Source organism: Culex pipiens, chromosome 2, assembly GCF_016801865.2.
Source record: "Culex pipiens pallens isolate TS chromosome 2, TS_CPP_V2, whole genome shotgun sequence".
Classification (NCBI taxonomy): domain Eukaryota; kingdom Metazoa; phylum Arthropoda; class Insecta; order Diptera; family Culicidae; genus Culex; species Culex pipiens.
In genome coordinates this window covers 14,057,912-14,082,616 of record NC_068938.1, presented here as the reverse complement: position 1 = coordinate 14,082,616, position 24,705 = coordinate 14,057,912, and the positions used below count along the sequence as shown (strand labels likewise).

General features: G+C 39.0%; 2 protein-coding genes across 2 annotated transcripts; one reads left to right on the top strand and one right to left on the bottom strand.

Annotated features, from left to right (window-relative positions):
- Window positions 1–6,040: 6,040 nt before the first annotated feature.
- Window positions 6,041–8,866, bottom strand: LOC120413838 (uncharacterized). Its single transcript, XM_039574792.2, has 4 exons — window positions 8,708–8,866; window positions 8,402–8,639; window positions 8,199–8,332; window positions 6,041–6,413 (listed from the first exon to the last, which is right to left on the bottom strand). Exons 1-4 carry the CDS (start codon window positions 8,769–8,771, stop codon window positions 6,112–6,114), a joined length of 738 nt encoding a protein of 245 aa, XP_039430726.1. The 5' UTR covers window positions 8,772–8,866; the 3' UTR covers window positions 6,041–6,111.
- An 11,633-nt stretch (window positions 8,867–20,499) lies between these two features.
- LOC120413834 (uncharacterized protein K02A2.6-like) lies at window positions 20,500–24,312 on the top strand. Its single transcript, XM_039574789.2, has one exon. It carries the CDS (start codon window positions 20,553–20,555, stop codon window positions 24,045–24,047), a length of 3,495 nt encoding a protein of 1,164 aa, XP_039430723.1. The 5' UTR covers window positions 20,500–20,552; the 3' UTR covers window positions 24,048–24,312.
- The last annotated feature ends 393 nt before the right edge of the window (window positions 24,313–24,705 follow it).

Genomic DNA, 24,705 nt, shown 5'->3' with positions numbered 1-24,705 from the left:
TATGAGTTATGGTCACCATTTGTAATAATGTTATTTGGCGGACCTTGATGACTATTTGTCAAATGGTCACCATAAGTAATAGAGTTATTTTAATGTTTGTAATGGTAAACAATTTTCTTGATAACTTTAAAAAACTATTTGCAGATATTTTCTCAAATGGTTACCCTAAATCATAAGGTAATTTTAAAGTTCAAATGGTTCAACTGGCGAACCTTCATGACTATTTATCAAATGGTTACCATTAGTAATAGAGTTATTTTAATGTTTTTAATGGTCAACAATTTTCTTGATGACTTAAAAAAAAAATTGTGGATGTTTACTGAAATGGTTATCATATATCATAAGGTTATTTTGAAGTTCAAACGGTTTACCTCGATTCGCGAGTACCATATAGAATCATTTTATGACCATTTGAAAAATACACACGTTTTCAAAATCGTCCACAATACTTGACCTTTTTTTCAAATTATTTTTGTAAAACATTTTTTTTCTTGTAGCATTATAATTTTGTGTTCACAGAACGGACTCGCTAATTTGAATGAAACTGCATTCTTTGAGCCCAAATCCAACCCGATCTCTGGTCTTCCATGCTATTCCTTCTTTCTTTCCCGGTTATGGTGTTCGTATAAGCTTCCAAGCCCAAAGCCGACCAGTACCAGCGGCCAACAATATGGTACCTACGTCATCACATCGGTGCCGACGAACGTCATCAAGACTACGAACAACCTAATCAGTTAGCTGGACGCACAATCGATTGAACTGGCCGGTTGAATCGGTGGTTTTGCATCCACACCTGCGACCACGGCAACCAGTACGGCCACGAGCAGGGCCACGAGGTGCCAGAGCAGAAGGTTTCCGATGAAAGTAGCAGCTCGGCCAGAAGCAGCTCGAGCTCGAGTGACGGAGGTGGAGGCAATACCACGACAACGACCTGTAGCAACAACAGAACTGATCTGGCTGTACCGCTTGGAGCAGCTGTAAGAGTGGCCACGGCTGATACAAAAAACAGCAGCATCAGTTCTCACAAGGGATCGGTCAAGAATTGCCGCATCCGAGCCAGTGGAATCGGATACACTGCTGATACAACCAGAAACACCATGTTACCAGCTCAGAAAGACACCCGCTCGGAGCAGCAGCCGCGCATTCAGTGAAAACTTGAAGCAGCATTTGAAAGTGTAATTGTAGTCGTGTTCAGGTTCAGGCTTTGCCTAAAAATCACCAAATCTAAAATAGGCGTGTTATACATTTTTAAAACAGTTAAGCGGTGCCAAACCTAAAACTACTTCCAGCAGTAAGCCGGAGAAAACCGCGCAACGTTCGCCGTTGACCAACTTGACGATCTGGACAACAAATTCCTGATGGTCAACTGTCAAAACCGTGTACACGGAACCGCCTTTCAGAGCTTTACCTGCGACCTTCTCCACTGCCTCAAAGACATCCCCGAAAAGTGCCGCGAAATCTGGGTCAAATTTACCGCCTACCTCCCGTCAAATCTGCCACCCGACTGGTTATTCGTCACCTCCCTCTGTTGCTTTGGCATCGTCATGCTAATCGCCAGCTCAAGCGCCTTCCAGCTCGCTCGAATATTCAATGGAACCACCATCTACTGCATCGTAGTGGCCGGAACGTTCGGGATCTTCTTTCACCGCGATGCCGGCCTCACCTTAACCGAGCACGGCACTTTTTTTTCGCCTCTGTCGCCTCCAAACATTAAAAACTGGACCGAATCATCAACCGAATCTCCGTCCCCTTTACGACGTGCGTTTTCTGTTCGAACAGCTCCATCGTGTTGGAGCAAAAGATCCTGCTGGCCATCTACAAGGTCCTAAAAAGCAGCCACTTTAAGATCTCCGCGTTGTGCTGGTCCGCCCTTTCCAAATCCACCTTCGTAAAACTACTCGCGCAAGAGTTGCTCGGCATCGCGTTGGATCGCGCTGGTCAGCTACACCGGCTGCGTCCTAGAAGGATCCGGTGCCGGTCATAGCTCTGGTGCTGTAAGTGGTTTGTGATAAGTGCGGTACGGACCGACGGTCTTGCGCCATTGGACACTTGTGCTTGCGTGGACGAATACTAAAGGCAACCAGCACCACCTTTACACGCGTGCCAGGGTCGTAAACGGCCTGCTGTTGATCCGTTTGGTACACGCGTCGCAGCAAATTTTGTTGTTCCCGGCCATCAATTCAATCGCGATGAACGCGTTCGGGCAGGACTGGATCGAATACTCGTTATCTGCACTGTTATCCGTTGACGCCGTGCCTTGTTTTGGCCTTCGCTTCCTGCAGCTCTATGCACATCTTTCCATCATGTTGGCCACGCTCTCGGCACTCAGACACAACTCGCACACCACATTCGACTCGCCTCCTTTGTTCACATTCTCCGGCACGTGAAAAAATCGTGAATTTTACGGACCGCCTTCGTTTGGTCAACGATCTTTTTCGTCTGCAAATCGTCGTTCAGACTGTCCTTGACGTCCGCATCCGACATGCCGACGTCGTCCTTGTCCGATTCGTTGGCGCCTTTGACGTCACCTTCCGGTTTGACACCTGCTGCGGCAAAAGTGGATCTGTTGGATTTTTTCTGCTTTTTCCTTGGTTTCCGCATTCGCATTCTTGATGTGACGTCATTTACGGCTGCTTAGTGGTTTTACGGTGGATCCGCCGGAAGTTGACATGTCCGTAGACCGGTTAGGGGCTGCATTTTCGTCGGATCGGGGGTTGCGGTTTTTCCGAGTCGATCGGGAGTGACAAATTCAAGAAGGACTCGTGCCATGTTAGTCATACCTCGCAGCCACAGCAAACTGTCTACGATGGACTAGCTGCTCGTCGCAATGGCAGGCAACTTCCGTCCGGTTCCGCCTCCAACTAAATTTCACGCTAAATCGGCGCCGCGGCCGTCGATGTACCATCTCCGTCATCACCATCGCTCCACTGCTGAAGTACGTCTCGCCAAACGAAAAGAAACAATTAAACAATTAATAAAAATCGAAGCATCTCACTCCAGGGTAACGCAGGCGAAATAGTTTGGCCTGGTTCCGGTTTAACGCCTTTACGATCCGGTTCCACGAAACTGCCGCAATCCGTCCTGCAAAACTAGAAATTCATTTTATTTACATCAGGCTGCTCGAATCAACAAAAGTAAACAATGAAGCAGTGCGCCCAATTTCATGGGAAACTGCTAGAACGAATATTTTCTGGCAACTCTGACTGCATGAATGAAAATTTTCATTCAAGCACGATCTGACTAGAGATCCTAAATAGGATCGAAGAGTGCGATCTGGCGCGATTTGGAACGATGAACCAAAAACGATCGCGATGAAGGTACGATGAGCAAAGATGAAGGAATTTGGTGCGATTTGGCACGATTTGAATGAAATCGCGGAGTGTCATCCCACTCGAATAGGAAGCCGTCCTTGTAGTTAAGAAACAGGTTGATTTTACCCCCATTTCGAGCTGCCTAAGAAAGCCAATCCGAAGTTTACCAATTTTAATTGACCAAAAAAGAAAACAAACTGAGGAGCACAAGAACAAAATGGCTCCAAAATTCATAAATCATTTTATGTTTCTGATGTTTGTTACTTTATTTCAATTGTTTGAGCGAATCATTTTTCAACAGTTAATTATAATAATAATAATTTTGGATTTAACGCATAATTGCGTGAACAAGTATCGAGCGTAGCAAGAGAAAAAAATGAGTGAGCGCGCAAGCCACAGTATTAATAATCTGCCTTTTGCGCACTCTCTCGTTTCTCTTCTCTCGCTACGCTCGTTACCTGCGCTAGTGCAGGCAAGCGCAGGCAAAAACAGTCTGAAGTGAATCGTTTGTGCGGCTGGTCGTTGTTTACGTTTTGTGCGCAGGTATAATTTTCAAACAAATCATTTGATTTACCAGATACTTTGTTTACATTTTTCTTGTTGATCATTTCAGCGCCGTGAAGAACTTGAAACAACTGAACAGCTGGTGCTAGAGGATTCGATCGGCAATCAAAAGAGATCTTGGCGGCAGCCGACCGACAAAACAAAATCGAAGCGAACGCACGATTCGCATTAATCAAGGCAATCATTTGAATCATCAGATAAGTACACATATTTGAATGTTACATTCTACTCGATACTTTGTGTTTTTTTTTTTTCTTATTTTTTCAGGTTTGGACGACTTTAGCAGTATGATCAACCGAACAGAATCAGCAATCAACTAGAATTAAAACCGAAAAGTTCTAATATTATTGTTGTGAACCATCCGTCAAAAAGTGAACAATTCAGTACAAATTTGGTAGGTAAAAAATGCTAGAAAAACTATTAAAAACCATTTGGAAACTATTTCTCAAATAGTGGAACTGGGAGGAAATTATAGAATTAACCTTAAATAACCATGTGAAAACTATTTCTAAAATAGTAGCGCTCGGTAAAAATAGCAAGAAAAACCCTAAAAAAACCATTTACAAACCATTTGTAAAACAGTAGCAGCAAGGTTAAAAATTGTAAGAAAAACCTTAAAATACCATTGAAAAACCATTTTTGAAACAGTAAAAACCGGAGGAAAAAGGTCGCTTTCACGCGAAAATTAACTTTATTTTTACCATTACACAAATGGTAATTTGACGAAACGTTGTTCGGGAATTTTTAAGGTTACCGTTGCTAACCACCCTCAATTCAGATGGTCGAACTTTATGAAAAATGGTAGGGTACCATTTCCGATATGGTATTTTTAAGGTTTTCCTACCATTTTTCAAATAGTGGTTACGATCTCTGAAATGGTGAGAAAACCATTTAACACAAAGTTTTTTTAAGGTTCTCGTTTATGCGGGATTGTTTTTAAATGTTTAAGTATCACATGAATAACGCGATCAATGATTGATTTTTTTTCCATATTTCATTATTTGAGTTGTTATTGTCTTACTCTCTCATAAGATCTGTTCGATAACAATTTTTAGACTGAATTTTTTTCTTCTCATTGCCGATAATCATGACTTTTTGATAACAAAATTAGATATTTTAATAGGACTTTTTATTGAAATTACCTCCGTTTTATTATTCCCACCTGCCCGGGTTGGAAATTAGGTGTCTGAAGGACTTTTATGTAAAATTGGACGTTCGATTTGATGGGGTACTCAGAATTAAAAAAAACGTATTATACATCGATAAAAATCAAAACAAAGTTTTAAAAGCTCTACCAGTTTTTTGTTACTAAATTTTATTTTATTTTTTTGAACGTGTCATTTTAAGGGACATTCAATGTAGTTTTCGAATCTCATTTAAATTTTCGTGTTTTTTGTTACATAGAAAGGTTATTTTTTAGAGCGTAACAATGTTCTCCAAAGTTGTAGAACAGTTTAATAAACTCATGCAAAAATTTCATAGTTTTGTGTTAATTTGAGAGAGCTATGGCGCTACACAAAAACAATAGGGACAAGTCTCCCTTTTCCCTCCAAATAATAATATAACACATTCATTTCATTTATTTAATTGTTCAAGCATTACTATTGTGAAGTTACTGAGATTTAGATCCCCTTTCAATATCTGATTAATTCAAAATTGGGGACATAGTTTGCGAGTGTTTAATGAGTAACATTCAAACTATCTTTTAAGTAAATCAGTGATGAAGATTTGAATAGTTGCATTCAAGCTCTCAACACCATTCCCATATGATATTAACATAATCAAAATTATGCAACAGCGACCTGTTCCAGCACGTACTGTTCACTTTAAATTGATCCAGTTCAATATACTAGAACAAATACGATGGCTCGCGATAGCTGCACTATATAAGGAAACAGGTAGCACTTCTGGTTGCCTATCAGTTCCCATCGGTTCAATTTACGCGAGCAAAAAACAGGCATTAGAAGCGATTAAGCTTCTCACCTAAGATGCTCGTTAGATGGATGATGTTATCTTCTAAAAGTGCTGTACGTTCATTACAATGTTACACGCACCTCATGTTTATGGAATTGGAATTTTTCCGGGAACAAGATGTTAGGAGATTTTCACTTCCGGGAGATTTGTGGATTTGAGCTACAAACAGGATGTAAGTAAAAAATAAGATACCCCGAAAAATTGCTGAAAAACTTTAATTTTCTTCACTAACAAAACAATTTCCTCCATGATCCCCCAAAAATTACGGCGGAAGCAGCTCCTGTTCGGTTGAATTTTCCACCACCTTGTTGGCGACGGCCGTCAGCGACTTCTTGAGGTGTGCCTCCATCGAGGGGCGCACCTCCTCCAGTAGGATGTGAGGATTGGCGTTGATGGCCTGGTTGCCGATTTGCTCCAGCGTGGGATCACCGTTGAACAGGTTCTTCAGGTAGAACTGCGCCTTGTCGAACTTGAACCGCAGATCGATGGGGTGGAACTTGAAGTACTCTTTGCCGTCTTTGGGCTCCAGAAAGTACCGGATCTTGAAGTTGACCAGGGTGTTTTCTGGGGGTGGAAAGTACGATAAAATTTTTTTTTACAAAACGAAATTTAACAATTATTATTTTTTTAATGAATCCCTTTTTTTTTTAAATATACAAACCACTGATCGTAAAAAAGACGATTTTTTTGTGTTCTGCAAGATTTTACAGTTTAACCTACTCTAAATGTTATAAAAGGGTAAAAGTCCTGATAATTACACATTTATGTGAAATTTTTAAAGCACATTGTCATTGTTCACAATAAAATCGATCATGTAAATTTTACATAAAAGTCTTGGACACCAAATTGTCAAATCATCACCAGGCTGCAAATTACTGAAAAACGTTGTTTTTTGCATCTTCAAAAATGGAAGGGGTCGTACCACCCCTCCGTCACGATATCAAAAACGGACCTGGGTAATTCTCCGCCAACTCACACAGCAGTTGCCCCGATCCCTCTTCGATTTGCGTGAAACTTTGTCCTAAGGGGTAACTTTTGTCCAAGATCACGAATCCGAGGTCCGTTTTTTGATATCTCCTGACGGAGGGGCGGTACGACCCATTCCATTTTTGATCATGCGAAAAAAGAGGTGTTTTCAATAATTTGCAGCCTGAAACGGTGATGAGATAGAAATTTGGTGTCAAAGGGACTTTTATGTAAAATTAGACGCTCGATTTGATGGCGTACTCAGAATTCCGAAAAAAACGTATTTTTCATCGAAAAAAAACACTAAAAAAGTTTCAAAAATTCTCCCATTTTCCGTTACTCGACTTTAAAAAAATTTGGAACATGTCAAAAATTTAATGTACTTTTCGAATCTACATTGAAAATTTCGTGTTTTTTCTAACTTTGCAGGGATATTTTTTAGAGTGTAACAATGTTCTACAAAGTTGTAGAGCAGTTGATATACAAACATAAGGGGTTTGCTTATAAACATCACGAGTTATTGCGATTTTACGAAAAAAAGTTTTGAAAAAGTTACTTTTTTTGTTTCTCTTTATTTTGTCGTCCATGTCTGTCGTGGGTGACCATGAACGGCCATGATCAACGACGACCAACTTTTTCAAAACTTTTTTTCGTAAAATCGCAATAACTCGTGATGTTTATAAGCAAACCCCTTATGTCTATATATCATTTTTTTTTGTAATTGTCTGCTCTACAATTTTGTAAAACATCGTTACACTCTAAAAAATAACCCTGCAAAGTTAGAAATAGCACAAAATTTTAAAATGAAAAATTTTGTTCTTAATGAAAAAAAATACCCTTCTGTGTCAATGTAGATTCGAAAAGAACATCAAATTTCCCATAAAATGACATGTTCCAAATTTTTTTACAGTCGAGCAACGGAAAATGGCAGAGTTTTTAAAACTTTTTTAGTGTTTTTTTCGATGAATAAAACTTCTAACTTTTTGTATACTTCCGGTTTCAAAAGATCCAGATTTGTCCATATTTTAATTTTGTCAGTAAAAATTTAAGACCAATCTGGATCTTTTGCAACAAGAAGCGTCAAATTTGGTCAATTCTACCAAAATGTTAGTAGATTTTAAAGAAAAATAGGGTGAATATAACTACCCGAACGTTTAAGTGTTAATTTGAATCAAGTGAACTTTTATAAATGCTGGTTTAATTCAATAGACAGCGTTGCCGAATAATCAACCTTCAGTGGAGACGAAAATTGTTCCCTTCTTTGTTCCCGAAGGAGAATTTCAACCAAATTATGTCATTTTTATTCGAAAATTGAGTCTTAATCTTCTAAAACAACTTTATAAGTTGGCATACACTTCAAAATTACTTAATCAATTTACTCACCCAGCGTCAAATTGAAAGGTCCCTTTCCTGTCAGCTGCAGCAGCAGAATGTTCATGTTAAGGTCATACTTTCCGTGGACGAAAGTCGTCGGAAGCCTCACGGTAATGTTGAATCCCTTCTCCGGTATGTTTTGACTGTTGACAAATAAACATCCATCACTCATTAACAACTTTACAAAACTCATCACATTTGCTTTCTCTCACCGAATTTTCTTAATCTCAAACTTGCTAACACCCTCAATGACCACATCATCCAAGTTGCACTTGAAACTGGCCCCGTGATCAATCTTCATCTGAGCAATCGGATAGGGATCCAGGCCCGGAGCCTTCCTGCCCGGACCATAATCTCCGGTCGCGATATTTGGCCGGATCATGTCGACCACGTTCGTGATGCACTGCGACAGCTTCGGATCACTTCGGGAGCAAACCTTCAGGATGGAAGCTGTGGACGACCCACCCACACGAGGTTGGTTAGCACTTTTGAACACTGAGGTGGCGAGATATACTTGCCAACTTCACCGGATCCGAAGGCCAAGTTCAGGACCACCACCAGCCCAACCGCAAACAGCTTCATCTTGTTCCGGTTTTTCCTAAACAATATCACAAACTGCTGCGGGTGTTCCTCAGGCTGCAGCCGCAGTTAAAATGAGTCGATATTCCTGATATTTATTTATTATAAAGCACCCCATTAGAACAATACCCCCCGGCCGGCCTGCCCTTTTGGTAGCTAAACCGGTGACTATCTCTATTCAGCAGCTACAGCGATAGAAACACCATCCCTAATAGAGATCATTACGTTAGGTATTTAATTACGGAGGCGCTGGATAGGATTGCTAAAACTAGTATCTAGCAGTAGTAGCTTCAACTAGTAGTTTAATAGAAGACGCCCAACTCATGATTCTAACAAAAAATCTAACCAAATGCTAATTACAACCTTTTAACAATAAAACAATTCTTAAAGCACTTTCATTCTAAAAACATAGTCCAAAATAGCTCTACCCACCCTACCTAGAACTCACATGCCACGCGATAGAATCTGAGGCTAACGACTCCGCATTTAAACAAGTCGCCGACACCACCTCGTCAACCGACTAATGGTTAATCTCGTGTACAGAGAGAGAGAGATAGAGCGAAGTTTTGACGGGATCAGGATTCGCAGAAAATTGCAAACAAACAAATTAGCGTTATTACGCGGGAAGAAGTCACCCCGTCTCGTCACCTGTTCGTATACGCAAATCGGAATGGAGGTGGAAAGTTTAGGTTATACTTTGTAAAAATGCAATCCATTTTCCATTTCCAGAGCTGATTCAAAGTGTCGAGATAGAAAACAACCTCATTAAACTACTAATAGATCAGCTGACCCTATGATGACAGGGGTAGCATCATTAGAATCAACGTTTAACCGAGCGAAGCATGTTTGTGATTGACTGAATATGTTTCATCAATCATCGTTCTGGACTGAATAAATTTGATTAAATGCACGTGGATGCGGAATTCATTCAATGTACATACTTGGCATTCACAAATTAGAGGCACTCACAGCAAAAAAAAAAAGTTGAAGAATGTTGAAAATTTGGTAGGTTGAATATTACCTCTTTTTTGAGTAATATTACCTAAAAAATGTGTAAAAATGTAATCGTGATGAATATTCACCAGAAACTGATGAAAATTCATCATTTTCTGATGTATTGTTACACATTTTTTTGACACAAAATCTGTCACAATTTCCTGATGAATATTACCATCATTTTTTTCTGTGCTGTAAGAGACGATCTGTGAGAAATCAATTTCCTAAATAATGTTAAATTAATTGTAGCCTCACAGAAAACACCTATCGCGCACGTGCCAGCGATTAAAGGATAAATATCAATTAAAATCCTCAATGATTGAAAAGTTACCTGTTTGATCAAAGAATAATTTGACTCAACTGTTCCTTGCATGATCGTTATTGACTAAGCCTTGTAGCTCTGTGATAACGCTTCCGCTTCGTAACACATAAAAAAAATGATGGTATTATACATTAGGAAATGGTGACAGATTTTGTGTCAAAAAAATGATTAATTTTATCCCAGAAAATTATGAGTTTTCATCAGTTTTTGATGAATATTCATCAGGTTCACATTTTTTCACATTTTTTATGTAATATTACTCAAAAAAAGAAGTAATATTCAACAAACCAAATTTTCAACATTCCAAAATTCAACTTTTTTTCTGTGAAGCGGTACACAGCAAAAAAAAAGTTGATAATTCATCAAATCCTGATGAAATTATTACAAATTTTCTATTGCCACAAAATCTGTCATCATTTCCTGATGAATATTACCATAATTTTTTTTCTGTGTAGTTTGTGAGTTCAATTCGCGACACTTGGAGTGGTCATTTCCGTTATAGGTTGGTCAATAAATTGCGTTTTCGATGATTTTCGCAAATACCACATTTTTTTTCAAAAAATCATATCTACGAAACAACTGCAAAAGAAAGTTGATAAGTTGGAGAAAACAAATACATTTAAAAACATAGCTGAATAAACTTACAAATCAAATGAAAACTTTGTTTGTTGATTTGAAAGTCTCGGGATTAAAGAGTTTACAGCTTAAAATATATTTCTATGATATTTCTGGATGTTTACCGTGTTATTGCGAGTTTCTATTTACATAATTCTAAGATATTGTTTTTGAAAATACTATTTCGAAGTTCGCTACACAACGAAAAAAAAAGAACCATGCGTCTCCAGCAAAATTCTCAAATAATACTTTAGAGTTGACTTAACATTATAAGCAGGCCCGTAGCCAGGGGGGGGGCTACCGGGCTGCAGCCCCCCCCGAAATTTTTCCAATTTTTTTTAAAATTGTACTACCTTAAAAAATCTCAAATCAATGATTGTGTGTTCTCTTCCCAGAAATAATTTGTAAGATAGAGAATCAAGAATTGATTGATCAAACTAAGTAATTTGCCTGTCCATTGCCGGGCTCAGTTTTTGTAGATTATGGATCCAATATTTAAAAATTGAGCTGCAGATTTGAACATTGAACATTCCATTCAGTAACATCTCATTTATCTTGTAGTTTTAGCATTACAATGTTTAGGGTGGTCCAAATCTGGGCTTACTTGGGGCTATCCCCTGAAATCAAAGATTTACCCATCACTAGCCTAAGTTCCAAAATTTGAGCTTTTTCTGACCACTGACCACCAAGTTTGGGCAAAATCGTCAACTGTTTCAGTTTTTGACCAATGGAAGGCGCAATAACTATCCAGTTCTTACCAATTTTCAGAACTAATATCTTCTTTAAATTTGGAAAAACTTTCCCTTATTTCTTGGGTTTTTTGCTAAAAAGTTATTAACCTTCGAAAATAGCAATTTCCGAGCGGACTGCTCTAAGGGGCTACATAGAAATAATTACCGTCATCTGGGGCGAATCGGGACTACAGTCTGAATAGGGACAGCAAAAATCCTTAGATCTCGTTGTCTTATTTTTGATTGTAGAGCTTAAGTATGACCCCTGAAGAGCCATAAAATAATTTAGAATTTTTGGATTCAATGTGGCGGCCAAAATGGAGGTTAAGAAATATTTCTGGTGTTTTTTTTTATGGTCCAATAAACCAAATTTCCAGTTTTTGCTTTTTGGGTGCTTTTGAAACCGCCTTGAGTCAGGGGTATTAAAAAACACCCATAAGCAAAAACTGAAAATTTGGTGTATTGGACTTTTAAAAAAACACCAGATTTGTTCAAATTTAACTAAAATGTGGTTGCAGATGCCGAATTTGATGTTAAAAACAAGCAAATAAAACATGCCGATTTCATTTGTTCCTGATTCGATTATCCGAAGTTCGAAGGAACTTTGGATAATCGAGGCTTCGGCTAGTCGAATTTGGACTGTAAAATTAATAGCCCTTCTTTATTTGCATTAAAACCTTTAAACTGTTAACAAATGTTTTTTTTCTACATTTTTTAAAATTTATCATAATTTCTCAAAAATATTTAGATTTTGTTTTCAAAAATGAAAGCATTTAATATGAAAAACTTTTGAGTGAATTTCGACTATTATCAGAAATACAATTTTAATTTTATCGTTTTGGTTTTAAGAATATGGTAAGTTACATATCTGAGACCTTAGAGAAAAATGCTTGAGAAATATCTGTGTGTATTTTTTTTATTACTTTTTCGTAAACCTTTTTTTCCGAAACCACTCGTCCAAAATGCTTTCTTTTGGTCACATTTTTTAGTTTCCAAGATCAACTAAGTGAATTCGGAAGATCAACTAAGTGAATCCTTATTATCAACTAATTTTCACTTTGTGCATGAGCTTGCGATTTTTAAAGGAAGAAATAAAATGATAAAAATATAAAAAACGTTAAAAAATTTAAGCTCGGATTCAAAAACTCGGAAATTAAATTAATTAAACATCATTTTTAAATTGCATAGTTTCTGATCAATAATTCATTTTTAAACTATTTAATTTCTGTTTTTGGATTTAACGGATTAGAATTTGCATTTTGAAAATTTTAAAATTTCTTTATTATTTTTTTATTTTTTATTTCTGAATATCAATTGTAAATATTTTCCAAAGTTTATGTTGCCACCTTTTCAAAATCGGCCAAAAAACAGAGAGCAAATACAATATTTTTTTAAAAAAAATAGCTTCACAATTTTAATGGAAATGGAAGTCTAATCAACTAAAAACAATATTTTTTTATTCATAACTTATTTCGATTAAGTCTTTTCAGGACCAGCGACCAGGTCGGTTCGGAAAACAAATTTGAAATGTTTTTTACTGCTTTGATAATCATATACGACATGTTTGGGCTCGTTTAAAAATATTTAGAATTTTTGTAACATGTCGCGGAACCGCGGAAAGTTTTATGTCGCGAAAAAAGCATTTCGCCATCAGCTAGATATTTTGAAAACTAATTATGCAAAACAACTGTACTGATTTAAAGTGTGTTTTGAAACACTTTTAAAATAATAAAACCATAGCTTGTAGTTTTGATTTTAAACCCTCTCGACTTTGGTCAGAGTTTAGTGACATAAACTTCAGAATAATATTCGCAACGGCTAATTAAAGATTTAAAAATTTTACACTTTGAAATTTCTAAATTTTCATAATTTTTGATTTCAAATTTTTTGGTGTAAGACAAAGAAATGCCAGGAATCAAAAATAAAAATAATAAAAACAAAACAAATTTAAGATAACAATTCAACAGAATAATATCAAAAAATTTGAAATTCCAAAAATTTAAAAATCTAAAACTGAAAAATTAATAAAATAATCAATACTTAAAAAATCCTAAACTAAAAAAATATCATTTTAAAATTATGTTATTCAAAATCCAATAAATTATGTTTTTTCAATCCTAATTTTTTGATGCTTTAAATATTTTTATGTTTGAATTCTAGTATTCCTAAATTTATTTATTTTTACCAGAAAATTAAGTGATTATTGTAAAGGCTTTTCCCTTTTTTTCAGCATTTTAAGATTCAGCGTTTTGACAGTCAACTTCATGAGGCAATTCTTCAATATTATTTAAGCGAAAACATTATTTCTTGACTTTTTTTCGATAAGGTCCTATAAACAAATGTAAACATTGTGTGTATCCCGCTTACTCCGATGGACTTTGACATAAGGTGTGAAAGGGATACACTCAATGTTTACATTTGTTTATAGGACCTTATCAAAAAAAAGTCAAGATTTTCAAATGTTATTTTCAGTCGCATTCAAATAAACAAATCAAAATCTCATCAACACATATTGCACCCGAAGAGATACCAAACGACGCTTTTTGTTTCTGTTCCTTTTCTGCTGCGTACCGCTTAAGAGAAGTCTTTTCGTAAACATTTTCTTGATCGTTTCATGAGATTTTTTTTTGTATGGAGTTTTAAGAGTCTCCGTACTACAGGACATTTTTAAAATTTTTGTTTGAATGTAAGATATAGTTCTTGTAGCAAAATTCAGACTAAGATTTGATTTACAGGAAAAATCTAATTGATTTAAGAATTCTTACATAAAGTATTCTTTACTTTTAAAACATCAAAAATTTAAGATAATAATTTCACATGATAATATAAAAAAAATCAGAAATTCCAAAAATGAAAAAAATCAAAAACTTAAAAAATTATAAAATAATTACAACTTAAAAAAATCCTTAAATTATAAAAAACATTTTTTATCATTTTTAAATAAAGATATTCAAAAAATAATTTTCAATCATTTCAATAAATTATGTTTTAATAATCTTAATTTTTTGATGCTTCGAATATTTGTATGTTTGAATTCTAGTGCAGACTAAGATTAGATTTACAGGATAAAACTGATCGATTTATGAATTCTTACATAAAGTTTTCTTTATTTTTGATTTAGCAAGGTTTCGTAAATATTAAATTTCTAAACCATAAAATGTGCAGGATTTTGTTCCCAGAGACAAGATATTGCTTGAACAAACATCGATTTTAGTAAATGGTTACAATCCTAAATTATTCAACATGATTAGATCCCAGAAATACAAAAAAAAAAAGGATTTCATTTGTGTGGTTTTTTGTTTTGCTTAGAAATATTCAGAGAGTCTTTTCTAGAACCACCACAGCCAATTTACATTATTTTTCCCCTTTATCTTGTAAAATCATATTGGTTATCAAAACTTATTTTAAAAATTAATATAGTTTTGACAGTTATTTAAAAATAAAGAAATAAGTGAATTGAAGATTTTTAATGTTAATCGTGTTCGCATTTACAATTTTTATCGTACATTTTATTTTATTTCAAGAAGATGTGTCTCAAGAACTAATAGATCAATCTCCAATGGTTCTGAGTCTTTACACGATAAGAACAATACAAAGTTTTGCTTGATGTTGCTGTTATATCATTTTCATTGAAATACTTGTTAAACAGTTTGTACACTATTTTCAATAAATTGGATAATGTTAATTTTTGTGTTTTAACGAAATATGCACTTTAAAGCTTACTGTGGATTTATTTTTTTATCGATAAAAAATGAATGATTTCTATGAATTCATAGACATTTAAATATTTTGAACCCTGGATATCTTAAATAATGTCTTTTTGATACTCTTTGGTTTAAATTTAAACTTTTATTCGATCAGAAAATTTTATTTTTAACTTAATATTTTTTTTTAAATTTCGAAGATTAGCAGCACTGCAACGATAGATTGAAATTTTATTAAAAAATTATCTTTAGAAATTAAGATCGGATTAAATTTTTTTGTCATGTTTTAAAATTTTGTTTTTGCTCAAATTCTGGACCAATTTTTCAGAGTACAATGAGTAATGAATTTCAAAATGGCGTTTAGTCGGAATATTAAAGTTAAACATGAATCGTTTTAATGTTTGATGCAATCGAGGAAAATTTTAACGGTTACATATGCATTTAAAAATGGTTACATATGCATTATTAACAACTATTCCAGTAAATATTTTGGCGTTAAAATTTAATTTAATACATTTTATCTAAATTTTTTAACACATTAAAATTAAACTCAAGCACTGATTTTTTTTTCTTCAAATCTATTTATTAACAGATATCCATTATAGGCTTATAGGGTCGTCCAATTACCATGGAGACACTTCAGAAGCTGAAATTTCAACGATTATATTTGTTTGTATTTCATTAAAATTATTTATTTTTGAGAGCACCAGGAGCTTCGCAAAATATGAAATGGCTTCAATAGCTTAGAACAATTAAAATAAAACATTGTTTAAGTTTGTTTATAACATTTTAAGAAAAACAAATATTCCAGTTATGAGTTTTATGTTGTGCTAGAAAAAATGAAAAATGTCAGATAAACCATCACAATTATCACACAGCTGAAAATGTAAATCCAGACGGTTTAAAATTTGATAGTTCAACTTTAGCAGTTTGTTCGTGGGTTTTTCTCTCAGTATAAAATACAGAAAACATTATACTTATGGTTAGATAAATCGATATTTCTTTAAAAAAAATGTTTTGCTTTCAAAAATTTGATTCAAGTTATGTATATTTTAAATTTAGCGACGTTTATCACGCAATTGGATAACAATTAAACAATTCAAGAAAATGTAAAAAAAAACACTTTCTTCTCTACTCCTTAAATACAAACTAGCTGTTTAAATAAAGAAAAAAAATGACGAAGGAGTTTCTTCAATGAAGACATTGAAAACTTAATATGAAAATCTTTGAAAACTTTTTTGCATACATTACATTACAATTTTACAATTCATCTCAATAATTATACCACAAACCAAGTGATGGTATAAATGATTTGCTGATTTTTATACTCCTTGAATTTTTGCACCCAAGCCCCCCCCGAACTAAAATCCTGGCTACGGCCCTGATTATAAGATAAGTTTTCAAAACAAGATAAGTTGATTGATCATCACCAATATCTGAAATATTTTGCAATATTGTATTGGAAAATAAAACCATTTGGCACTGCATAAATGTTTTGGAATAATATTAATTGTTAAATAAGATTTTGAAGGGGGATCTTGCTTCCTTTCTTGTTGGCTTGTGTCATCAGAACAAAAATATATCTAAAAAAGTAGAAATTTCAAGCCATGGTATCAACATTTGAATGAAAAAGTGTTTTAAAATGCATTTTACACTTGCCCATTTGTTTTGCAATCATCAGTTTCCAAAATATCTAAGTTTTGAAGATTTTTTTTTTAGAAAAAAATAGCGTTTTGCTATACTGTACATCGGAATTTCACAAAAATTTAAAATATTTTTAATCGATCCCAAACATGCTAAATAAGATTATAACCGCAGGAAATGGCATTTCAAATTGTTTTCGGTTGGTTTGACCCGGGCAGACGGTAATAACAAAATTCATGCCATTTCAATAACAAATACTGTTAAAATAACAGAAAGTGTTATGAAATCTTCTTGAAAAATTAATTTTTGCATTAGGGTTTAATAACAGTTTCTGTTATCAGAACAAAATTTGTTATTGGTCTGATATTGGTTAAAAGCCAAGACAACTTTGGAATAACATTTTTTGTTATGGAAGAATACCTCCAAATGTGATTGGGATGATCGGATTAGTTGTTAAAATAACAAAAAATAATAACAAAGATTTGTTCGAAGTATAACTAAAAATGTTATCAGTCTGTTATTACAATAACAATTCAATAACAAAAAAATCATAACAACGAATAACAAATCGTGTTATTAATAAATCAAAATGATATTGACCTAGTATTTTCAAATATCAAAAAATGTTATTCCCAAGTTATTTCTGTCTGCTCGGGGACTTCTGTTTCTATTAAAATTTAGAAGGAAAAAAAATGTTTTGCCCCTCGATTTTTCGGGAAGATTTTGAAGGAAAAAAAACTTTTTGCAATTCCGTCGTGAAACTACTTACTTTTCCTGTCATTCTTGAACGACGAAGTAGCCTACTTTTCTGTACCAAAAATAACAGAATCGAATAGCAACACTTTTCAAAATAAATGCTGAAAAGTTCTACTGTTCAGCACTGAAATGGGTGCTGAAAAATTGAACTTTTCAGCACTTGTTTCGAAAAGTAACACTTTTCAACATTTTTTTTGATTTAAACGATTTATTGACAAAATACATGAAAATTCGACTTAAAATTTCACTCAATGGGTGTTTTTCGAAATTGCAAAAAATGTTGTATGGAACTCGTTGCAAAACTTGATTTTTTCAGCACTCGTCGTATTTATCCAACTCGGTGAACCTCGTTGGATAAATGTACGACTCGTGCTGAAAAAATCCTCTTTTTGCAACTTGTTGCATAAACTACTATTTAGCAATTCCGCTGTGAAACTGTCAACCTTTCCTGTCCTTCTGGAGACACGAAACGGCCTACTTTTCCCTACCAAAAATAACAAAAGGTAAAATTGATACCTTTCAACACCAGTGCTGAAAAGTTCAACTTTTCAGCACTGAAATGGGTGCTGAAAAGTTGAACTTTTTAGCACTAGTATCGAAAAGTAACATTTTTCAATATTTTTTTGTTTTGACCGATGAGTTTACTTAACACATGAATAATTGACATAAAATTCCATTCAAAAAGCGTTTTTCGGAATTGCAAAAAAAATCGTTTTTTTTAACTGGAAACTCTTAATAATTTGAACTGCTATAAACGTACCCAAGTAACCATCCAGCACTTAAACCCGGTCACTGTTTGGCCCTTAATGCGCTTTCACAGCAGCGAGTAAAAGCTAAACAGTTTTTACTTCAGCACTAACAGCTACTATAGTGCTGAATAGTGGCCGCTTTTGGACTTTACTCGGCTGGTTAAGTGCTAGCCTCGACTGTTTATGTCCACCCCTGCGGTAAACGTCAAAAAAAAAAGCGAGAGCAAAAGTGTATCTATCTCCCTCTTCCCCGCCTTTTCCCTACACACTCTCAATTCTATTTTTGGTTTGCCCACAGCTGCTTTACCGATTGAGTTATTTTTGTTATGTTTGTTTTGCTGCTTATTCCAGAAGTGATGAAGTTGAAGTCGCCGATGTAGTGGTTGTTCCTGAGCCCGTGTCCTCACGGCTATATGAGGAATCGTTCTCTGCTGTGATTACAAGGATTCATGTACTTCATATGAATGGACACATACTTCTTTCTATAGGAATTTCTTGACATCACATAAATGCTTATAAAACTAATGTCTCCATTTTAAATGAAAGTGAATTTACCTCGGAATTTACTTTATTTTTACATTTATTTGCCAAGCACGTCACACGAAAACAAAAAAACTCCCTCCCGGCTTAGGGTAGCAACCTAGCTCATTCTCTCCGTTGTTGCCGATGACGTCATGCGGGTCATAGCCTTCGACGGTGCATCTGAATCTGTCCTGAAACTCGGTGCCACTGCCTCTTACAAATTCCGGACTTCTTGTTGGCCAACCGCTGAAGCAACACCCGAGCGGGACTCGCGGGGACGGCTGCTTGAAGATCTCCGTCATTAAGACGATGGATTATTCTGTAAAAACTGAAAACGTATAATATAATAAATGAAAAATGGAAAAAATATCTGATAATATCAGAAACTAACATGATAAAACACCTAAATATATATTAAAAAACAATTTCTGTACTGTTGGGAACGAATGGATCACCCTGTTCACCAACGGCATCGTAGCAACACCGCTGGGCTCACTCGTGGCAGTTCAGCTGTCACCGGTCGATGCAGGAAACAGCTCAACTATTAGTGGCGTCATTATCTGGTGGATTGTCTTACCGCGTGGAACGCGGACTGTTTTAATCCGTCTAAATAAAGTTTATTTTAATGTGTAGTAATTTACGTTGCGCGTTGTATTATTGCCACCTTAATTGCGGCCACCTGGCGCGCTCGTAAAATTGGCGACGAGTAAGGTCGTGGAAATCACCGTGAGAAATTGCCTCCCCCGAGGAAGCGGAGGAGGATGGACGGCGAGGACCACCTGATCAACCCGGGCGACGGAAGCGGTAACGGGACAAACGGCCAGCAAGCCGGTCCAGGACTACGCCCCTTCCTGCCACCGAACCCGAGACAACCCTTGATCCGTCCTCCGCAATTCCAACCTCAAAATCATCAGCAGCAAGCTCAAGTCACCACGGACGTGCTGATGCTACAAGTCCTCCAGCAAATCGCTCAGCAGCTTCAACAACAGCAAGCGATGTACCAGCAGCAGAACCAGACATTCTTGCAACAGCAAGGCCAAATGTTCCGGAACGGCATCAACGTTCAAGTTCCACCCAATCCGGAGCAGCTCCTTGACTCACTAGCATCAAACATCAAGGAGTTCCGCTTCGAACCAGATCAGAACGTCACGTTCGCTGGTTGGTTCGCTCGGTACAAGGACTTATTTGAGCAGGACGCCGTTCGCCTGGACGACCCGGCGAAGACGCGTCTGCTGCTACGGAAGGTTGGTCCAACTGAGTACGAGAGGTACTGCAACTACATTCTTCCGCAAAGCCCCAACCTGATCGACTTCGACACCACTGTGGCCAAGCTCAAAAGCCTTTTCGGCACCACAGAGTCGGTGATCAGCCGGAGGTATCGATGTCTACAAGTCACCAAACAAGCAACCGAGGACTACAAGAGCTACGCATGCAGAGTCAATAAACTGTGTGTGGACTTCGAGCTTGGACGGCTCTCGGAACACCAATTCAAGTGTCTCGTGTTTGTTTGTGGGCTGAAGGCGGAAAAGGATGCGGAGATCAGGACAAGGTTGCTCAGCAGGATCGAGGAGAACGCGGAAGTCACCCTGGAGCAGATTTCCGACGAGTGTCAGCGGATCCTGAACATCAAACACGACACGGCGATGATAGAATCAGCGTCGTCATCGTCTTCAGCAGCGGTTCATGCGCGCTCAACCAAGCCGAACGGGAAAACCCCTGGGTCGCCATGCTGGAACTGCGGTTCTATGCACTTCTCCTGGGACTGCCCATTCGCGAAGCATCGCTGCAGAGACTGTGGTCAAGTTGGTCACAAGGACGGGTACTGTTCAAGTGCGAGGAAGTCATCGAAACCCGGCCAACGCCCGTCGAGACCCGTAGAGACGAAAAGTGTCGTGGTGCGGAACGTCAAGAAGAGAAGAAAGTTCGTGCAGGCGCAGGTGAACGGCCGACGCGTTGCTCTCCAGTTGGACACGGCGTCCGACATCAGTGTCATCTCAGAGCAGACGTGGAGAGAAATCGGCAAACCTGCACCGAAACCTGCGACCGTTCAAGCTGCAACAGCATCCGGCAAGCCGCTCAAGTTGGAGTTCCAGTGCGCCACCGAAATCAACATCAACGGTGTCGTGCGTGAAGGACGGTTCTATGTCGTGAAGCAGCAACTCAATTTACTGGGGCTCGATCTCATCGACGAGTTCGACTTCTGGTCAGTGCCAATCAACCAGTTCTGCAATCAAGTCAGCAGTTTCCCATCAACACTTGGCGCTGTCAAAGCAGCTTTTTCAGCTGTTTTCAACGATGCCCCAGGACTGTGCACGAAGGCGAAGGTCAAATTCAGCCTCAAGGACGGCCAAACACCTGTGTTTCGGCCGAAACGACCTGTCGCCTACGCCATGTGCAAGACAGTAAGCGACGAACTGGAACGCCTCGAACACGCCGGAATCATCTCACCGGTGGAATACTCGGAGTGGGCTGCTCCGATCGTGGTTGTCCGGAAAGCAAGCGGAGCGGTTCGAATCTGCGGCGACTACTCGACGGGCCTCAACGACGCCCTGCAGCCGCATCAGTACCCGCTCCCGATACCGCAGGACATCTTCGCCGGACTGGCGAACTGTAAGGTGTTCAGCCAGATCGATTTATCGGATGCGTACCTACAGGTTGAAGTTGACGAAGACAGCCGGGAACTGCTCACGATCAACACGCACCGAGGTCTCTATCGCTACAATCGGCTCTCGCCAGGTGTCAAACCCGCACCCGGAGCTTTTCAACAGATAGTAGACACCATGATGGCTGGTACCACCGGAGCTGCGGCCTACTTGGATGACATCCTGGTGGGTGGCGTCGACGAAGCCGACCACTGGCGCAACCTGCAAGCAGTTCTCAAGCGCATCCAAGATTACGGGTTCACCATCAAGGCGGAAAAATGTTCATTTGCCCAGCGCCAGATCAAGTACCTGGGTCATCTCATCGACGAACACGGTCTGCGCCCTGATCCAGCCAAGCTCGATGTGATCCGGAACCTTCCTGCTCCAAAGGACGTCTCCGGCGTGAGATCGTTTCTGGGGGCTATCAACTACTACGGGAAGTTTGTTCCGAGCATGCGAACGCTTCGTTACCCGTTGGACGAACTACTCAAGACAACCAACAAGTTCGTCTGGACCGCCAAGTGCCAGGAAGCGTTCGAGAGGTTCAAGGCGATTCTATCGTCCGACCTGTTGCTGACGCACTACGATCCAGCTCAAGAAATCATTGTGTCGGCGGATGCGTCGTCGATCGGAATCGGGGCCACGATCAGCCACAGGTTCCCGGACGGATCGATCAAGGTTGTGCAGCATGCTTCAAGAGCGTTGACCTCGACCGAGCAAGCCTACAGCCAACCAGATCGCGAAGGACTTGCCATCATCTACGCTGTGACCAAGTTCCACAAGATGCTTTTTGGTCGCAGATTCCTTCTCCAAACCGATCACGCTCCTCTTCTCCGAATTTTTGGTTCAAAGAAGGGAATACCAGTGTACACGGCGAACCGCTTGCAGCGTTATGCGTTACAACTCCTTCTGTACGACTTCAAGATTGCCTACGTCAGCACGGAGAAGTTTGGAGATGCGGATGTCCTTTCGCGCCTGATCGACCAGCACGCAAAACCTGACGAGGATTTCGTTGTAGCCAGCATCACCTTGGAGGAAGACGTCAGGTCGATTGTCAAGGAATCAATAAACGCACTTCCTCTCAGTTTCAGAGTCGTTCAACAACACACCAAGTCTGACCCGGTACTTCGGAAAGTCCTCCAGTACATCCAGCAAGGTTGGCCCAAGTCAAAGACGGCCATTGCTGACCGGGAGCTTAAGGTGTTCTTCGACCGAAGGGACTCGCTCTGCACAGTCCAAGGGTGCGTCACTTTCGCGGAACGACTCGCGATTCCATCGGCGTTCCGGGCTCGCTGCCTCCAGCATCTGCACCGCGGCCATCCCGGGATTGAGCGCATGAAGGCGTTGGCTCGTAGTTACGTGTACTGGCCATCAATCGACGCCGATATCGCCGGACACGTTGGAACGTGTCGTCACTGCGCTGCAGTTGCCAAAAGTCCGCCCAAAGCACCACCGCAACCATGGCCAAAGTCAACCTTCCCGTGGCAGCGGGTGCACGTGGACTACGCAGGTCCGATCGAAGGCGACTACTTCCTGCTCTGTGTCGACTCGTATTCCAAATGGGTCGAAATCACCAAAACCAAATCTATCACAGCTTCTGCGACTATCGCCATTGTCAGAAGTCTGTTCGCTCGCCTTGGTATGCCAGAAACTCTGGTCAGTGATAACGGCACCCAGTTCACTAGTGCCGAGTTTGGACAGTTCTGCTTGGAGAACGGAATCAACCACATGACGACTGCCCCGTTCCACCCGCAGTCGAATGGCCAGGCGGAGCGGTTTGTCGACACCTTTAAAAGAGCAGTGAAGAAAATCAGAGAGGGGAGAGGAACGATCAACGAAGCACTGGACACCTTCTTGTTGACGTACAGATCAACGCCAAACCCGTCAGCACCTGACGGTAAATCGCCTTCTGAAGCCATGTTCGGTCGCAAGATCCGGACGAGCCTGGATTTGCTTCGACCGCCTGCTGTCCCTGTGGTAAAGGCCAACGAGGAGCAGAACGCCAAACGATCGATCCAGAAAGGTGATTGTGTGTACGTGAAAATCTACTCGGCGAACGCCTGGAGGTGGGCGCCTGGAGTAGTCCTCGAGCGCCTCGGACGGGTGATGTTCAACATCTGGGCTGAGGATAAGCGAATGATCCGGTCACATCTCAATCAGCTGCGATTCCGGACAACAGATGGTCAACGTGGGTTGGGAGTTCAGGGTGCCAAGCCAAGTACAAAACTGCCTCTGGATATTCTGCTGAAGGAGTGCATCTTGCAGCGGCCAAGTACAGCATCAAAGAACACCGCCTCGCCAGCTTCTTCCCCGCAGTCGGCACCCAACACATCATCGCTCGGAGTTCCCTCTGAGCAATCAACACCGATCCAGTCACCGCAAGCCACGGCTGAACCGACGAACTGGGAGTCACCACGGTCACCATCCTTTCGTTCAGCGACTGCATCCCCGGCAGCGGTGCCATCTACCTCCAAACCAGTCTCTTCGCCAGAGTTCCTGTCAGCAAGCGAGAACGAACCAGCTGTTCCGTTCAAACCGCGGCGCTCTTCCAGGCATCGGAGAGTTCCGATAAGGTTTGACCCATACCAGCTGTTTTAAGGAGGGAGATGTTGGGAACGAATGGATCACCCTGTTCACCAACGGCATCGTAGCAACACCGCTGGGCTCACTCGTGGCAGTTCAGCTGTCACCGGTCGATGCAGGAAACAGCTCAACTCTTAGTGGCGTCATTATCTGGTGGATTGTCTTACCGCGTGGAACGCGGACTGTTTTAATCCGTCTAAATAAAGTTTATTTTAATGTGTAGTAATTTACGTTGCGCGTTGTATTATTGCCACCTTAATTGCGGCCACCTGGCGCGCTCGTAAAATGTACAAAAAAAAATCCTGACTGTGTGACTGCAAGAGTGAGCAAGAAGTTTGTTTACTCTGGTACTCTCTCTTTCACACTTCACTCAAAGTCAGAATCGTGTTGCTAGTTTGATGGAAATTTTTAGAAGTGTTGCTAGTAGCGGCACTTAATCAGCATTATCTTAGCTTTTGACAATGCCAATGATTTAGTGCTGGTTTGCATTAACAAATGCTGTTGGAAGACTAATCAGCAATAGAATGCCGATTTATTGCTATTTTATGACTTTTTTAAGTGCTGGATGGTTACTTGGGCAGAAATAAACATAAGGCCATGCAATGTTTGAAAAAAAAACATTGTAGAAATAATCATTCCAGTTTTTCATTCCAAGGCTTCTTATAAATCCGAT

Excerpts from the sequence above, each read along its gene's own strand:
- LOC120413834 (XM_039574789.2), top strand. The coding sequence starts at position 20,553 with ATGCACTTCTCCTGGGACTGCCCATTCGCGAAGCATCGCTGCAGAGAC.
- LOC120413838 (XM_039574792.2), bottom strand. The coding sequence starts at position 8,771 with ATGAAGCTGTTTGCGGTTGGGCTGGTGGTGGTCCTGAACTTGGCCTTC. Across the intron at positions 8,333-8,401 it reads TTTGAGATTAAGAAAATTCG|TCAAAACATACCGGAGAAGG; the intron begins GTGAGAGAAAGC and ends ATTTGTCAACAG. Across the intron at positions 6,414-8,198 it reads ACCTTTCAATTTGACGCTGG|AAAACACCCTGGTCAACTTC; the intron begins GTGAGTAAATTG and ends TTCCACCCCCAG.